This window comes from Papio anubis, chromosome Y (assembly GCF_008728515.1).
Source record: "Papio anubis isolate 15944 chromosome Y, Panubis1.0, whole genome shotgun sequence".
Lineage (NCBI taxonomy): Eukaryota > Metazoa > Chordata > Mammalia > Primates > Cercopithecidae > Papio > Papio anubis.
In genome coordinates this window covers 7,534,277-7,553,131 of record NC_044997.1, presented here as the reverse complement: position 1 = coordinate 7,553,131, position 18,855 = coordinate 7,534,277, and the positions used below count along the sequence as shown (strand labels likewise).

Here is an 18,855-nt window from a genome sequence, read left to right as displayed (position 1 = left end):
ATGAGTCTTTTTCTTTAACATTTCATCATTTATTAATGTTTTATCAAAATCATTGCCCTTATTTCCAGTTATATTTACTGTATTTGCCTATTACAGCAATTATCACACTTATTCCTCTTTTATCTCTGTGCCTGTTACTACTGCTGCATGCTCAGAAGAGCAAGAAAACCATGTTTTTCTGAGTTTCTTGTAGACTACCAGGCTTACTGCGGCATTTAGAAATGATTTGCTGAATGTTTGTAACATTTTCATTTAAGTTACATTCTAGGCCACTTGATACTAATTTTCTATTTAGTATTTGGGTTTGGAGACCTATTTTTTCTTTTACCTTTTTTTTTTTTAAATTATACCATAAGTTCTAGGGTATATGTGCACAACATACAAGTTTGTAACATAGGAATACATTTTTCATGTTTGTTTGCTGTCCCCATCAACTCGTCATTTAGTTAGGTATTTCTCCTAATGCTATCTGTCTCCCAATCCCCCACCCCACCTCCTGGCTGGTGTGTGATGTTCCCCACCCTGTGTCCATGTGTTCTTGTTGTTCAACTGCCACTTACCAGTGAGAACATGTGGTGTTCCGTTTTCTGTCCTTGTGATAGTTTGTTCAGTATGATGGTTTCCAGCTTCACCTATGACCCTGCAACCACAATGAGATACCATCTCATGCCAGTTAGAATGGCAACCTTTAAAAACTCAGGAAACAATAGATGTTGGAAAGGATGTGGATAAATGGGAATGCTTTCAAGTTATTTTTTTAAAGTGTATTTTAAAGAATAGCCTATCCGGATGTGGAGGGGACAGTGCAGGTTGTGGTCAGTGGAACCTCCAAAAGAGGTACCCCATTCAAATTGGAGACTTGGCAAGAGAGGGCAGCCAGGGCAGGGAGCACTGAGGAGCCCTTGGGGGAGGAGAAGGTGCAGGTGGTGGACAACATCATGGCAGTGGTCCAGGTGGTGGTCGAGAAGAAGGGCGACATAAGGTGGCAGGTGGACCAGCAGACACAGCCTGGCCCTGGTCCCAGCATGCCCCAGCCGGCAACAGACTTGCTGAAGGTCCTTCACTTGGATCTGGGCTCTGTGAATGCCCCAGGCTGCATGGCCTGCTTGTGGCTGAGGTGGAAGCTTTGGCAGAGGCACCTGCCCTGCTTGGAGGGCACATGGGTCATTAGCCAGGGCATCTTTGGATTCTGGGCCAGAGCCATATCCTTGCAGCTGCCCATTCGGGATTACTGGCAACAGGGGGTGGGCATCAGCTTCCAGGGACAGGGAGCAAGAGATCCAGGCCAGAGGCACACAGGGCCACCCAGGAGGCAGGGGAGCTGAGGCTACCCTCCTGCAGATAGGAGGGCAGCTTGCTTGGGGGTGCCCTGAGAATACGTGGTAGGGACTGGGAGCCAAGCTCAGCCCTCACAAGGGAGAATAGCAGCGCCAAGGACCCTTCACGCACAGCAGAAAGTTGAAGGGCACGTTTCCCTGGGAAAGTACTTGGAGAAAGGGAGTCTGCATGCCCATGCCAGTGATGGAAACCACCCCCTACTCCCTGTGTCTGTGTCCAGAGGCCTCAGACCAGAAACACGAAGTGCTCAAGGAAGTTGAAGGGCATGTTTCCCTGGGAATGTCCTTCGAGGAAGGGGAGTCTGCTGTCCTCTGCAAGGCAGGCACCAGGTCCCCAAATAGGCTGTCTTCTGCTTGTGCCACACCCAAAGAATGGTAGGCCCTGAGCATGTATAACCTCCGTTGCACACACACCTCTGTTGCACACATGCAAGCCCCATGGGGAGCGCCGGGCAAAGCCTTGCAGTCCCTTCTACCCACAGCGGTTTCGTCAAGTGGACAGGACCACCCCTCACAGCACAGCATCCCAGACCCAATCCCCTACCTACTTGTGCTCCTTGCTTGCTATTGGCAGAGGCTTTCTGGGCCTCCCTCCACCCACCCACAAGACCACCACATCTGCTACCCTGCCCCCCACACCGAACAGTGACAGGACCACTAATGCACGGTGCTAGGCCAAAGGTCTGGGGTATAGCCCTGCCCAACAGTCTTCCAGCTCTTGCAAAGTTGCCGGGTGTTTCCTGGCATGCCCATCCAATCATTTGGAGGGTCCTTGACCAGAGGCAGATTGTGCACACCCTGAGATGGTGGCATGGTTCAGAAATCATGAGGAAGTCCTGCTAAGTAAGCTACATGACGGATTTGCAGACTAGTCTGGGGTCCCTGGGTCTGGGGAAGGGGTTGAGGGTCCTGGTCAGGTTGAGGTCCTCCTGGGGTACGGGGGTGTCTTAGCAGGAGAGCTGGTAAGGGGAAACGTATGCAGCAACCCAGTCAGTAGGCCCTCAGCCCAGCTAGATGAAATGGTCCCTTTGCGTCTGTCCTCTTCTTCATGGCCCAGCAGGTGCAGGAACTCAGCCATCCCAGGTACTGGCAACAGGATGAAGTTTTCCTTTCATCACAATCTTTATTTCCACAATAAAGTGATCTCTAAGGCATATTATGTTGGCATTCTTGGTAAGGAGTGCCTCCCGGCATGATAGAGGTGGTGGAGTGTGGGAGGCTAGACCTGGCATAAGTCTTCCTGATGACTCTTGCTCCAGGATTCATGGCATCTGGCTCTCTTGTAGTCCAGTGTTTCTAGAGCCATGCAGGAGAAGGCCCCAGCTTCAGGCAGGACACAACCTAACTGAGCTTCTTCAGCTGGTTGGCTGACCTTCACCATTCAGGGTCAGCTAGAATTGCTGAGGTGGGCGCTGCTGAAAGGTGTCATGCGGAAGGACCTTGCTGGTCTTTCCTTGGCATCTGGGGAACTGGCTTTGAACCATGACCTGAACAGCCATGCAGATCATCAGTCAGGGCCTCTGTCTCAATCCCCTGCAGCACTACCAGAAGGAGTTAGGCCCGCAGAGAGGGAACAGACAGGAGGCCAGGTAAGCAGCCCAGGGCTGAGGGTTCAGAGGCCTGTGGGTCCTGGAGCTGGGACACACATGAGAACTCAAGGCTCAGGGAAGAGCCAGCAATGAGAAATCCCAGGCCATCCCTGGGCTGGGGGAGAAAGCCCCATCAGGGAACTCTAACACTCATATTTCAGAATTGGGAAACCTGAAGTCACCTAAGAGGCAGAAGTGGCCAAGGTCAATGGGTAAGAAGCAAGTCTCAAGGGATAATTGCCTCATCCTTCTCTGGCTCCCTTCCATTCCTTGAGGCCTACTACCACGTTGGGCTCAGTTTGGGCTCCACTAGGGACTTCTTACCCTCCACGGAGAGGTGCACATGAGTCGCACATAGATCTACATCCTTCAATTTTTAAAATGCCTTAATAATGTAGATGCAGACACAGGATTTTATTGTAAAAGTGCTCTTCCTCCTTACTTGTGTCAAAGTCTTTTTCATGATGGGGGAAAGAATGCAACATACTTTGGTAAGTTAAATAAAGTATAAAAGTAAAAATAAATCCCATTGTAGATGATCAATTAAATGGCAGGGGACCTTCTGTGTGTGTCCAACAAGGGAATCCTGAGCATTAAGGCCCATCTGAGTATTGGTGTAGACATCCAGTTTCCCTCGTACCAGTGTGAGTGTGGGCACATTCCAGCCTGTGTGTTTGACCTGGTGTATGAGTGTGAACAGCTGTGCCTGTGTACCTTTGTGTACCTTGGTTTGGGGGAGGGGGGCATACTCCTACCCACTGGTGTGCCTCAACAAAGCTCTTGAGCTGGCAAGTAGGGTGCTGCCAGTTTGGCAATCCAACTTCAGGACCCGTGAAGCCTGCGCTCTTCGGAGATGCGAAGAGTCCTCAGCGTTCTCACAAATGGCAGAGGGAGGAGGAAAAGGAGGGCTGGCACAAGCTACCTAGAGAAGATGTCACGGACCTGAAATGACACCTGGAGGGAAATAAAACCTACCAGCTGTCTGTATCTTCCTGTGTGTTTGGTCAGGGAAGGCGGCCATTCAGGTAAGAAGCAATGGAACCTGCGGGGTTTTGGATTTGCTATCCAGGAATCCCTATGCACCAGTGTCTGGCCCATGAGAGAGGAGCACAGCATGTGGGTCCGGCAGGGCCTGAGTCTCCAGGGAGGCTGGCATTCTCCCCAAGAGGGCACGGGTCGGTAGATGGAGGAGAAACCCGGGCTGTGGGGTCAGGTAGATGGGACACTTATCACTTAGCCAGGTGGGAGTTTAGGAGAGGGCCTAGTGAGCAGCGGTCTTAACTGGCTGGTGACACCCTGTTCCAGTGCTGCATGTATGCACAGAAGCATTGCCCCATGCATCCTCTCCAGGATGCCTCACCTGGGTGAATAGGAAGCAAGGCACACAAGATCCTAAGCTTATGGTCATGAGTGGCCCCAGTGGGAGGTCTCTAGGATCACTGGTCCCAGGAGATGCAGGCATGCAGGGTCTCTTCAGAACAGGGGTAAAATACATAAGCGCAGCTCTCCACCCAGTGGGTGTCTTGCCCTGATGATGTCAGCCATGGCAGACCCATACCCAGACAAGAGATGTGAACAGAGGCTTTCAAATTTTATTCTGAAAATTTTAAGGTAGATATTACATCTAAACACTTTTCAAGAGCATTAACAAGTATGAAATTACTTTGAAAAAAATTCCTTTTGCTCTGAATATCTCAAAAAATTCATGGAGGAAGTTAGTATCTACCTCTCTCCACAAAACCAGTATGTTTCTTGTAGTAATATGCAGAAATAACACCTCAATTTTCAATTTGCAAACAAGGTTTGGAATGCAATAACTATTACTTTGAATACTTGCTTTAATATCTGCTTAAGTCTCCTTTTTCAGATCTAATTTCTTCACCATCTACTGTAGATGAAACATAACTTGAGCTACCATATGCTTCACGAGGAGCAGGGAGCAACCTAGCCAGAGAAGGCAGATTCCTTTGGTCTTTTCTGCCAGCATGCTCATGACCACAAGAATAAGAATCACCACAGCTCCTTGAGTAACTCTCCCAACTTCTGCCATATCTATCTCGTGTATTGTTATAATCATGGCAGGTGCTTCCACTGTAAGACATCCGAGGCCCTTGTGCAGGTGGTGCACCATGAGAGGTCCCTGCAGGGTTGATAAAACAATACGTTGGACTGCATTTAAACATTTTTACTGCTATCACTAAAGCATGAACCAGTTAAAGTACCATTTTGAAATATCTGCTTTCCTCTGCCTTTGTTGACAGGATACTAATTAAGCCTTCAATAGTCAGGTTTTATTTAAAAGAAGTGTAAGAGTAGTATTTGGAAGTTTAACAAATTTAATTCTAAAATAAATGTTGAGTCACATTTTCTGAACATGAACTGAAGTTCTCACCTTCATATCATTCCCTGTGCTTTATACTGTTAAGAATACTCAATATTTAAACATGTTATATTTGTGCTTTATAATTTTCCTTAGAATTTCATTAAAACAATGATCTGTTCTATGAAATACAATTATATAACTTACAAATCCATCCTGGACCCTTACCATATCCCTGAAATGCATCTCTGTAAGAACTTCCACTTGGACCTTCAGAATGGTCTCTACCACGGGCCTCACTGTAGCCATCACGATCACTAAATTGAGAGAAAAAAAAAAAGCTTTTTTTAATGTCAGAAGGAACAATTGAATAAATCTATTTGATAAATCCAGATAACGTTATAGTACCTATATCCTCTGGAGGAATGTTCATCTTGACTAGAACGACCATAAACACAGTATGTATAGCCTCTAGATGGTGGAGCATAATCCCTGGTTTCTCGGGAACTTGGATGATTTCTGTGGGCATAAGTTTCAGCAACAAATTTTAAATTTTCAGCTTCTAATATCCAAAATATAACTAAATTACAACTTAAACACAATTAAATTGTCAAACACCTAAATAAATATTACTCCAAATAAAATAAGCAAAAGCCCAAAAAGCACATGGAACACATACTCATGATCAGTGATTCAGAAAGGCCATTTCATCCGAAAATTCCACACTTCACACACACGCAGGCTTGTGTTTTGAGGGAAATAATAAAGTGTTTGGGGGATGCGGGTAATTTAGACCCACCGTACCTGTTGTTTGAGATGACCGTTGAAATCTATTTATTAAATCCAGAAAACATTACATTACCTATATCCTCTAGAGGAACGTTCATCTGGTTAGGCAGGCCGTCTGGTGGTGCATGGCATAATTCGGGCAGACGCCATCTGTTCATAGGGGCGGATTGTGGGGCGCGGGTTTTAAATTTTCAGCTTCCATGTCAAAACATGGCCGTAACTACAGCTTAAGCATTAGAATTGTCACACATCTAAATAAATAATGCTCCCAAATAAAATAGGCAAATGCCCAAAAAGCACATGGAACACACATGCCCATGATCAGTGATTCAGAAAATGGTTCTGTCCAAGGAGATTCCACTTCACACACACACTGGAAGCGCAATAAAGGTTTTGCAAGGCAGAAACAGCAAAGTGTTTGAGAGGATGCAATTAGTTGAGGCCCTGATACCGTAACGGTTGAGATAGAACAATTTAAAAATCTGATGATCGAAGCATTTGCATTTACCTATATCTCTAGAGGAGCGTTCATCTGGACTAGAGCGACCATAATCCGCAGTGGGTATAGCCTCTCGATGAACGAGACGCCGTACCGTTATTACCGAGGGAACTTGGATGATTTCTGTGGGCATAAGTTTAAGCAACAAATTTAAAATTTTCGCTTCAGTACTGAGCGTAGCTAACCCAAAACCCCGACAAAAGATTAAAAGGTCAAACATCTGACCAGATGCATTTCTCCAATATGAAATGGCAAAATTTAGCTTGCATGGAACAGATACTCATAATCAGTGATTCAGAAAATGCATTCCTAATCCAAAAGGAGATTCCACACTTCACACACACACTGGAAGCACAATAAATTTTACAAAGCAGGAAATAGCAAGTGTTTGAGAGGAGGCAGATAAATTGGAGCCCTGATACCATGTTATTTGGAATGAACAACTTAAAAGTGTTTGACCAGTCAGAAACATTACATTACCTATATCCTCGAGAGGGCGGTTGTCCTGGACTTCAGGCGTCGCCGTGGGTGAGTATGGCCTCTGATGGTGGAGCATGTCACGGTGTCGCCGGAACTTGGATGATTTCTGTGGGCATAAGTTTTAACAACAAATTTTGAAGTTTTCCTTCCGTGAACTGGCACGGCAAGCTGATTCAAATTGTCAATAAATAAATATTACTCCAATGCGTAAGGCATTGCTAAAAGGCACATGGAACACATACTCATGATCAGTGATTCAGAAAATGCATTCCCTAATCAAAAAGGAGACTCCCTTACTTCACTGGAAGCACAATGTTTTACAAGCCGTAGTGTTTGAGAGGATTTTGAATCAGTTGTTCATTGTGAAACCATTTAAGGTGAACCGGTGAAATCTATTTGACAAATCCGACATTAGTACCTGTCCTCTAGAAGACGTTCATCTGGACTAGAGCGACCATAATCCGCGGTAGGTATAGCCTCTCGATGTGGTGTATTCCCTAGTGTCTAAAGGGCAGTTGTTTTGTGGGCATAAGTTTAAGCAACAAATTTGAGACACTGAAACTCTGGGGCATCGAAACATGGCATTTAAGCGAATTGAGGTCGGCATCAATGGAGATATTTCTCCAAATAAAATAGGCAAATGCCCAAAAAGCACATGGGACAGATACTCATAATCAGTGATTCAGAAAATGCATTTCTTTTGGTTTTTTTTATACTTTAAGTTCTGGGGTACATGTGCATGACGAGTTAATGGGTGCAGAAAATGCATTTCAAATCCAAAATGAGTATCATATTTCCCACACACAACCTGGAATGGCAGTAAATTTTAAAAAGGAGGAAATAACAAGTGTTTGAGAGGATGCAGATAAATTGGAACCCTGATACAATGCTAGTTGGAATGGAAAACGATGCAGCTACTATGGGGAAATGTGGTGGTTCCTCAGGAAAGTAAACATAGCTATCATAGGACCATGCAATTCCATTCATATACACCCAGAATTGAATACGTGTACTCAAACAAATATTGGTGCATAGAAATACTGGGGTGGAAACCACTCAGATAAAATAATGGTTTAACAACTTGTGGTAGGAGTAAAGTGCTATGATGTAAATGAACCTTCAGGACATCACAGATAAACGTCCTGTTGTGTTTGAGCCCCATTAACATTAAATGCCTACAACAGGTGGCTCAGAGGCAGAACACAGATTGGTGTTTGCTAGCAGCTGAGGAAAGGAAGAAAATGGAAGGGAATGCTTAACTGGTAGTTGGAGTTTTAATTTAGAGTGATGAAAATGTTTTGGAACTTGATGGAGGTAGTTGTTGCATGACACAGAATATATTAAACACCACTTAACTATTTACCTTGTAATATTTAATTTTGTTATGTGAATTTCATCATCACAAGAAAAAAAATCAATTGTGTTTCTTCATTTTTCCTTTACCTCTCCTTAGTTGCATAACCATCATCTCTTCGTGACATATGGTCATTTCTCCAGGAAGAGGTTGGCTCTCTGCATGGAGGACCTCCATAATTCTCTCTTCCACGTGACATGGGACCTTTCATATTAAAATGATGGAACATTTTGTAAAGAACACCAAATCTAAAACACTATTTTCTCTTCTCTCAAACAACTTCTACAATTATTTCTTCTATGACTCCGTTCTTCATTTCCTAAATTACTACAGTCATGACACTGAATATTTCTTATGGCTTTGGATAATCTCATGGCTCCCACAAGTCCAGTTCTTCTAATGAAGCTGAAGCCAAACATTAATTCTTAGGTAAAAGTTCATTGGTAATGGTTAATAACTTAGTTATTATTTTACTTTTCATGTGAATTACTGATGACTACTAATAATACAGGAATAACATGTAAAATCATCAAACTAATCATGGATTTTAAAGTTTACATACATTGTCGCTTCTCAGCTGAAGAAGGTAAATGTTCCCATGTTGTTCAGTCCAACTCACACACACAAATAAGGCTACCTTTGAATGACTGCACACTAAATGTTTACATAAAAGTTCTCCTTTATCACTAACTGGTTGGCTCTATTTTAAATGTTGACAAATTAAAATGTGCTAGTGAAGATTTTCTAATGATGGCCAAGATTTACTTTTACTGCAATAAGCAATATTATGAAAGGGGTCATTACAACAATGTTGCTATTTCAAAATAGAAAAGTTTCTCCTTTAATATACTCTTCACCTGCTATTCCTCAGAGGTCAGTCTTTCACCTGTGATACTTTCACTGGCTAATTTTCCAATGGAAATATGTTGGCTTGTATATCCTAAAGCCCATAAATACCTAACTTCACTGATACTCTACATATGAAATGTAAAATTGAAAATGGCAGTTTTCAATTTCCTCCATATTAGAGTGGAGGTTAAACTAAGTAAGAATTTTAATTTGTTCCGCTTAAACTTCTTTGCTAAGAACTTTTATTTATCGTCTTGTTTTCTTCTATCCAGTCTGCAGTCTTACAATTCTCCTTCTGAAAAATATTACTTCTATTCAATCCAATTGCTCACCTCATGTTCCTTAGTTCTAAATTCTCTCCTCAAATATTTCAAATCTTACACCAAAGATCTTGTGTTAATGTTTAAACATCCTGGTACAATCTCAACTATTGATTTACATCACCCTGTATTTCACAACTCTGCACTTCTGTGATATCCACTAAATTTAAGAATATTGGACTCCTTCATGTCTACCTTTCAAGCCTTAAATTTATTTTAAAATAATATTTAAGCCCAGTGACTCCTTATCTGCTAAATGCTCTTGTAGTTCTTTTGAATCTTCATATAAGCAGTGGGAATGCCTTGCACATATGCATTACTGAGGTGTCAGAAGTTGGATGGCCAGGCTCAGTGGCTCACACTGACTGAGTGTGGAAGGCAGAGGCAGCTGGACTGCTTGAGCCCCGGGCTTTAACATCAGTTTTGACAGTGTAGTGAGATCCTCTCTCTAAAAAAATATAGGAAAACAATTTAGCTAGGTATGATGATGCATGCCTGTAGTTGCAGAAACGTGGAAGGCTGAAATAGGAGAATTGCCTGAGCCCAGGAATTTGAGGCTGTCATAAGCCATCATCTCACCAATGCACTCTGACCTGGTAAGAGCAAGACTCCAACCCAACAAAGAAACTGAACAAGCAACTTATAGACTGGGACACCAGGGGACCACTACCAGGGGACCTAGTAAATGGAAGAATTAATTACATGAAGAAGCCTCCCATCAAAGAATACTGCTGGGAACTTAGAGGAAAATTAAGGGAAATTTTCTAGCAAACACAGGAATAAAAGGAATGTTGGCCTCACTCTAATCACTTCTTCGATCTGCAGTGAGAAGTTCAAGTATTTCTTCAATATAAATCTGAAATGTACCTAGTGAGATAGAAACTATAATAAAAGCTATCAATCAGTAATTACGTCCATGTATGTGTCACTTCTCTTTTCTTCAACAAACTTAAAGCTAAGCATTCAGGTAAAATAGCTCATTTTAAGTGATACAAAAACTACAGTCGTTCTGTCAGGTAGCATTTACCTTGGCTTCTGATCCAACTATTGCTTCTTGCCATAGCAGAAAGAGCAGATTTTTTAGGAAGAGGACCTCCACTTCTTGAAGATGGACCTCTTTTAACTGGAATGGCTCCCCTAGAAGAACTCATGTTGAGATCAAGAGTGTATTCACCATCATCTGTATTTCAAACAAAATCTTTTAAGTTAACTAACATCACTGTTTCTTAAATGGCTAAGAAGTTTTAGTTGTTTATAAAGATTTTCTACATATTATAATCTTACAAATTCACATCTGTCCAAACCAATAAAATTAACATTTCTATATGAAATCAGTACAGTTCAAGCAATAAAAGTCCATTTAGAAAATCTAGAAAGAAACTCAAGTATCATAATATATTGGTGTGAGAGAGAGAGGTGGGAAAATGGGGAGTGAACAGGGAGTAGAAATCTATCAATAAAGTATCTAAGTTTAATATACATAAAAATATTAAAAGAAAAATGATAAATGACTGATTCTATCATTCTGTTATGAGGAAACATTTTCAAAGCATATCATAAAGATAAACTAAATTCCATTCAAAGAAATTCAAATATTTATAATACCAAGAAGTGACATATCAGGAAAATACATTACCTCTAAAATTTGTTAACACAATACAGAATTCTTAAAATTCCCTTATGAGACATTAATTTTCATATTAGACTATGCTGAATTTTAATACTTTAAGAATTGCATATTAATTAATATAAAATATTTTTGTAGATGTACAAAAATATAGTTATATGCCAATTGCCAGATGGTGTTACAGGTTAGAATATATACATTCTCATACATGGCAGGGTATAATTGAACCTCACCCTCAAGATCAATGGCGACAAAATACCCAGGAAGCCACGCATCTTAAAAATGAAGCAAACACTGCAATTTCAACTTTAAAAAACATCTCCAATGAACTACACATCTGGTTATTAAAAATCCAAATTAATTGTTACAGTTTCTAAGCTGGTTAATAGATAATACAAGTTATTTATTTATTTATTTATTTATTGAGATGGACTCTTGCCCTATCACGCAGGCTGGAGCACAATGGCACAACCTTGGTTCACTGCAACTTCCGCCCCCCAGGTTCCAGCGATTCTCCTGCCTCAGCCTCCCAAGTAGCTGGGATTACAGATGCACGCTACCACACCAGGCTAGTTTTTTGCATCTTTAGGGGAAACAGGGTTTCACCATGTTGGCCAGGCTGGTCTGGAACTTCTGACCTCGTGGTCCACCTGCCCTGTACTCCCCAAGTGCTGAAGTGACAGGCGTGGGCCACCTCGCACAGCCCATCCAATAGTTTTATCTTTTTTTTTAATACATGGTTTGTTTCTCTTTTATATGTAAAAATAGACCCCTCATTTCTATTGAGTAAATCACTCATAAATATCATTTTCAGTGACTCATCCTCCAGCAAAGATAGATACACACATACCTGTGAAGCAGTGGTTTTTAGACCTTTCCAGTGTCACAGACAATTTTCAGAAATTAAAGTCCTACATTACTTAAATTGAAAATGCTTTATGGCAGGCCAACGTTCAAATTTTCCGTATCAAAATTACAAATCAATAGATTTGCATAGATATTTGCACATGTATACACAAGAAAACAAATATTGCAAAATCAATCTTAAGTACTGAGTTACTTTTTTTCCTAAAGGAAACTTTTAAATATTCCACCATACTTTGATAATATAACTGATATGAAATTCTGTGCCCCAAAGTATAAAACTCTAAAGTATAATGAATTTAAATGAGCTCTGCAGAAAACCTGCTGAGTACGGGCAATCAGCATTCATAAACTCAATTCAGTTTGAAATTTGTGTTACTTCAATGCAACGCTATTACAATTTTAAAACAAATTTTAGTTATTAGTTCAATCATTCTTATAATACATCTTTAGTACTTAGAAATAATTTTGCTTATCAACAAATTAATCTTCTGTTCATAAAGGAAATAAATAAAATTGAGAAATTTCAATATCTTCAAACTTACTTTCTTTCAGTTCTATGGTTTCATCTTTGTATTTTAAAACATTACCCAAGTGTCCTTCATGTGAGGGAAGCCATCCTCTTATTCCTCCACTACTTCCTTTTGCAGATCTCAGACTTCCTGAAGGGCTTCTGTTTCTTGAAGAAGGTGGTGGTCTCCGCCTACCACCACTTTGAAATGATGGTTTCTTGGCTTGTTCTACTTTTATTGCTTTTCCATCCAAAGACTAAAAACATTAAGGAGACTATCAATAACACTGGCACATTTAATGTAAGCACATTTTACAGATATTTTTAGATCAACTATAGTTCAATTTGAGGTATTTTCTTCCAAAGGAAACTTTTTTCCTCCTAAAATGAACACATCTTTCACAATGCCAAATTGGAGACATTTACTGAGCACATGCCTTCCATTAACAGATCAAACACAAATTCTATTATTCAAATACCTTGAAAATTTCTCCTTTATTAAAAAAAAACAAAAAAAAACAACAACAAAGAAAGATTAACCATCACACATTCTATGGAAGAATGTGGCACATCTGTTTTTTACAATATATAATACACTTCATCTGTGTATTCACATCACTGATTTAAAAGTTTCAGTGTCCCAATGAAACTTGTGTCATTTAAAAAAATGAGGTTAGTTTTTCAGTAATTACTTACATTAGTCATTATGAATTGTTTCTTCTTTGATTTGCTAATACTTACATAAAATGTCCCCATATGATTTACAATGCTATATTTACTCTAAAAATGTTTCTGTGAATGTGATCCTTGTTTGATCTCGTTAAGGTTTCTTGCCTTACTCATTTCTTATATTGCCTTAGATGTGCCCCTAAAAAATGACTCTTAATATAGTACTTCATGTAATTTCTCAAAAATGCTTAAATATTCTAATTAATTTCACAATAACATTTTTCACTGTAATCTTGTCTATAGGCCATAGCAATTTTTGGAAACAGTTCAGCTAACAATTTGATTTAAAAATTCCATGGCTTTTATTATTTGGGGGAAGTAAGTCTTAAATTCCTTACAAAACCTCTTGCAGCCACATCGCCAGTTGTTCCTACCTTGAAACCACTTTTGTTATTTCTGGGCCCAAAATATTTTCCCTAGATTTGCTCATGGTTGGTTCCTTCCCAGTCAGACAAATTCTGAAGTCAGCCAAAATTCCTTAACTGTTAATTCTCCCTGAAAACTCTAAGAACTTCCTTTATTGGCTGTCTTAACATTTATGTGCATATAACATTCATATTTATTTTAACACAATAAAACATGTGAGATGAACTAATTTAGAAATAACATTGGCTGGGCACAGTGGCTCACACCTGTAATCCCAACACTTTGGGAGGCTGAGGCAGGCGGATCACAAGGAAAAGAGTTAGAGACCATCCTGGCCAACAGGGTGAAACCCCATCTCTATTCAAAGTACAAAAATTAGCTGGGTGTGGTGGCAGGTGTCTGTAGTCCCGGCTAGTCGGAGGCTGAGGCAGGAGAATCGCTTGAACCCAGCAGGCGGAGGTTGCAGTGAGCCAATATAACCCCACTGCAATCCAGTCTAGCAACACAGCGAGTCTCCATCTTAAAAAACAAACAAACAAAAACTCTACACAAATTATCTGCTCTTTTGCTTGAAAAATAGGGGGAAGAAAGAAATTATCATAGATTACTATACGTAAGTCAAAATTATCTCCATCACTACCACAAAGCCATGAACCAAAAGCTACTCTCGGTTTCTACCGCAGCTTAATCTACTAATTTGTAAGAGTGAATAAAACTGTACTCTCTGCTATGTGCCAGGAAGTGTGCTAGATCTAACAGAAATAAAAGCAACTTAGGAAGACTTAAATATGCATTATATAAAATTTCACATTCAACAGATTAATATATAGTACAGTGAGTACAAAATACAATATGCAATGAGGAAGAAAATATGAAATCTAAGTTGTTTTTGCAGCATAAATTGTTATTTGTGAGACATACATCAGGAAGGATAATTCTGAAGAAGTCCAAAAAAGCATTTGGGGATAGCGTAAAGACTAGCAGGAGCTATAACCAGATTGGGATAATGTTATTTATTTATTTATTTTGAGATGGATTCTCGCTCTGTCACCAGCCTGCAGAGCATTGGCGTAATCTCGGCTCACTGCAACTTCTGCTTCCCAGGTTCAACTGATTCCCCTGCCTCAGCCTACTGAGTAGCTGGAACCACAGGCACACACAATCATACATGGCTAATGTTTTTGTATTTTAGTAGAGACAAGTTTTCACCATGTTGGCCATTATGGTTTCGTTTTCCTGACCTCATGATCTGCCCACCTCAGCGACATCCATGATGGCGTTAGCCACCAAGCCGGGCCTCATTAGGATACTGTTATAAAGCAAAAAACTGCTAAAGGGCCCAAAATGGAATGATCTTGACTACAATGTAAAGGAATTCAATAGTTAATAGAATTACATAAAATTTTAAAGCTTTAGTAAGCACACAATAATCCCTAGATTTAAAACTCAACAGGACAGGAGACCACTGGTTGAATTAAAACAAGTCCCCAAACACACTGGGGAAATGAGTAATTGGGTATTCATGTTACATAAATCACTCTAGTGACAGGAAGGAAATGTCCTTAGGAGAAAAGAGCCAGGATGGGGCAAAAATGCCAATTACTTCTTCTGTTATCTGACTTCAATGTTCTCATATTATTTTCTATTTTCAAGGACTTAACATTTAAATATAGTTTCTCAAGAATATATTTTCAGAAAATGGGAAAGAATCTTTCCTTCTTGTGAGTTTGTCTAGATGTCTATCCACAGTTTGTCTATGCTCTAAAAGTATTTCCATGAATTGGAAGTCCATTAATAACATTTAATAAATGTTGACTTATTACTTTCATTTACATGAAGGTTCCTTACAACTTTTAAAGCCCTTCAAAACCTTTCAAAATCTATTTACACTCATATTGAAATACAAACATAGAAAAATTATATATTGATTTGTATAATGTTAATTCCAATACCCTTCCAAACTACACTTGCATGTATATGGCATAAAGAAGAGGACGGCTTCATATGATATTCTACTATTTTCAAAAGTTTAGTAATATTAAAAAGACCTATAAATACTGTTAATTGAAGAACAGAGTTAGAATATTATTAATAAGGGACTCTTACCTTTCCATTCATATCTTTGGCAGCATTCTTAGCATCTTCAGGGTTCTCAAAAGTAATAAATGCAAAACCTCTGGATTTGCTGGTTCGATCCTTTATCAAAAGAACTAAAATATATGAAAAGTTTTTACATTCATATAATGGACTCACCAAGGTACTAACCATCTGAAAGTTACATCAAACCAAAAAATAATTGCATTTTACATCATTACTATGATTCTTAATACTAAGTCACCCCTGAAGTCAGCCTATTTTATTCCAGTTTGTTCCCTAACTCCACAACATATTTAGTTTTCCTCATATTCCTTTCTAAGTAGTAGGCTATCCTTACCACAGACCCTTAATCTGGTACTATGAGAATTTTCCAAGTATCAAATAGATAATTCAAAATAAGAGTTTAAAACTAATAAGACATTTTAATGTAGGTATACAATGAACTTTGAAAAAAATACATTTTTTCAAAACATACATACATATAAACATACATATTTTAAACATACATATTGAAATATACATATGAAAATACACACAGACACACGGCTTTAAGAGTTACCTTCTGATATGGGACCATGTTTCACAAATACAGCTTTAAGCATCTTTTCATTGGTTTCTCTATTGAGGCCACCAATAAAAAGCTTGCCAGGACAATCTGCTTCTCCCATTGTGCTGCAAATGGTAAAAAATTATCTATATTTAGATAAAAATAAATAAGCTAAAAAGATAAAATTTTATTACACACTATGTTGAAAACCCAAGTAAAACCCTTCCCGAGGCTGACATCTTTCTAGCATTTGTTACTTCAAATATGTAAAATTTATAACACACAGAGCAAAAGGGTCACTAACTTCATGGACAAATGATGCATTTTAGTATATACCTGATAAAATCTCATTTCTAAAAATTAGATAAGAAAAGCTATCATAATTTTCCTAAGTTGCAATATAAAGAATGCCTCCATTTAAATAATTTTATTTGAAAACTATATATTTATGAGGTACAGTGTGATGTTTGCGTATTTTCTTTCTTGAGATGTGTATCTCCCACATTTGAGATGTGTATCAGTGCACTGCTAAGCGCAGCCTCCTCCACCCAGCCTCAACTGATCTTCTCACATCTCAGCTTCCCAAGTAGGTGTTACCAAAGGGGCTTTCTACCAGGGTTGGGAAATTTTTTGTGTTGTTTTAAATAGACAAGGGTTTCCCCATGTTGCCCAAGCTGGTCTCCAAATCCTGGGCTCAAGTGATCTGTCAGCTTGGGACTACCAGAGTGATGAGATTTCAAGGGTGAACCACCACGCCCAGCATGGTATCTGGATAAAAGACTAAATCAAGCAAATCAAAATGTTCTTGGGAGAAAACATTTTAAATATTTTACCATCTTTTAGTGATTTGAAATACACAATAAGTAAAAGATCCCCAAACCCTGGCCTTCAACCCGTACCTATCTGTGGCCTGAACATAATGCCTGAGGGTGCCCTGTAATACCTGTCTGTAGAGAATGTAACACATGAGGATGACCTGAGGTTGTACAGTTTTAACTGGAAACCATCCTCCCTATTCCCCCGCTGCCCCACCCTGTCCCCGTGGCAGCCGTGCTGCCCCACCTGTCCTCTGTCACACTACCCCTACTGGAAGCCCAGCCCCACCACGTGCCGCTTGGGGCCCTGCTACCAGCCCCCACTACCAAACGTGTCCACTTGGCCTCCATCTTCCCCTGCGCAACTCTTGTCTGAGGAAAAATTTGTCTTCCACTAAAATGGTCCCTGATGCGAAAATGGCAATATTAAAGGAGCCCATTATGTTACACAGGCTGGTCTCCAACTCCTGACCTCAAGTCATCCTCCTACCTCCGCTTCCCAAATGCTAGGATTAAAAGAGTAAGTCAGTGTGCCAGGTTAACAGAAAAACGTAAGTTCCTCCATTTTGTCCCAGTTACCTATCTAATTCCATTTATCTGGATTACACCCACTTATTCGGTTTAAATTATTTACAGTGCCGGAGATACATGAAACATGTTTCAAATACTGTCATACAAGGAAGGAGACAATTACAGGCTTTACAGAGGCAAATTTAAACTGAGGTTATTTATGGCCCCGTATTTCTACGTATACTAAAGTAACACAATTTATGTCAAAATTTGATAATTCCTTCCAAGCAAATCAAACACGTGACACGTGCTAACTAAAAGTGTAAGTTTTTCATCTTAGGGGTTAAGTTTATTGCCTGTATTTTGAATGATGGCCAAATTCACAGAGAAAAACCGCTTTAATAAAAAATGCCCATGAAAACAATGGCGCCTTAGCACCATCTCCCACAGCTTGTCGGACACATTAGGCAGTTAAGGCAGAATCCTCAAGAAAAATCAATGACTTTAATAAAAATGAGTTTCTTAATAGCACTGAGGTGTTCTCTCCCCACTGTCTCCTCCCATAATTCAACACCCACACATAGAAAACCCATCCCCTTTTATAGACAAAATCCCAAACCTTCGCTTTCTATTCTTGCCGAGAGACCAACCTGTCCAGAGAAACAGAAAATACAGGAACTTTTCAGTACGACAAACCGCCTGAGGTTCGCCCGGCCCTCAGGTCGTATGCTTCCGACTTCGGGACACCACAGTCCCAACTGCAGGAAGTACAACCAGAGCTGACCCGAGTGAGAAGCGCGCCGAAGCCTCGCCCGGAAATCCCGCCTACCTCCACCGGCCAATCATAGGGAGGGCGGTGGGTGTCGGCCAATTATTGCGAAGGCTGTAGGCGCCTCAGGAGGCGCGCTGCTCCTGGTTGGCCGGTAGCTGCATCCTCTCGCGGTTGCTCCTCTGATAAGCTATGTCTGCCTTAATACCAGGTAGTAGTGGATTCAGTCACGGGTAGACTGTGAGCCCCTTGGAATTGTGGGCGTGGAAGACCTACACCCTAACTGACATCTTGAGTGTGGCAAGACATTAACCCACAGGGAACAAAACATCTCACTTCATTAGGCAGGTTAGGCTGATGGGACTGAGTACTGCAGATCCAAAGGGGAGAGGGAGGGACCAGCGCTACCTGCTGGGGCGAGGGTGGTGACAGTGGCTTGGCGGGGAGTGGGACAGGGTGGGTGCGTGGGACTAAAGTCTACTG

At 40.5% G+C, this 18,855-nt stretch overlaps 1 protein-coding gene and 1 pseudogene across 2 annotated transcripts; both read right to left on the bottom strand.

Moving 5' to 3' along the window:
* Window positions 1-545: 545 nt before the first annotated feature.
* Window positions 546-2,718, bottom strand: LOC116272398 (annotated as a pseudogene).
* Window positions 2,719-4,506: 1,788 nt separating this feature from the next.
* On the bottom strand, window positions 4,507-18,389 carry LOC116272365 (RNA-binding motif protein, Y chromosome, family 1 member A1-like). 2 transcript variants are annotated; one of them, XM_031661086.1, is made up of 9 exons: window positions 18,254-18,389; window positions 16,291-16,403; window positions 15,741-15,844; window positions 12,574-12,796; window positions 10,565-10,717; window positions 8,458-8,572; window positions 5,655-5,765; window positions 5,475-5,563; window positions 4,507-5,066 (listed from the first exon to the last, which is right to left on the bottom strand). In XM_031661086.1, the coding sequence occupies exons 2-9, from the start codon at window positions 16,397-16,399 to the stop codon at window positions 4,765-4,767; spliced, it is 1,206 nt and encodes a 401-aa protein (XP_031516946.1). In that variant the 5' UTR covers window positions 16,400-16,403; window positions 18,254-18,389; the 3' UTR covers window positions 4,507-4,764. The 2 variants fall into 2 exon arrangements, with proteins under 2 accessions (XP_031516946.1, XP_031516947.1); XM_031661087.1 differs by having other exon boundaries at window positions 12,619-12,796; window positions 18,254-18,388.
* Window positions 18,390-18,855: the final 466 nt, after the last annotated feature.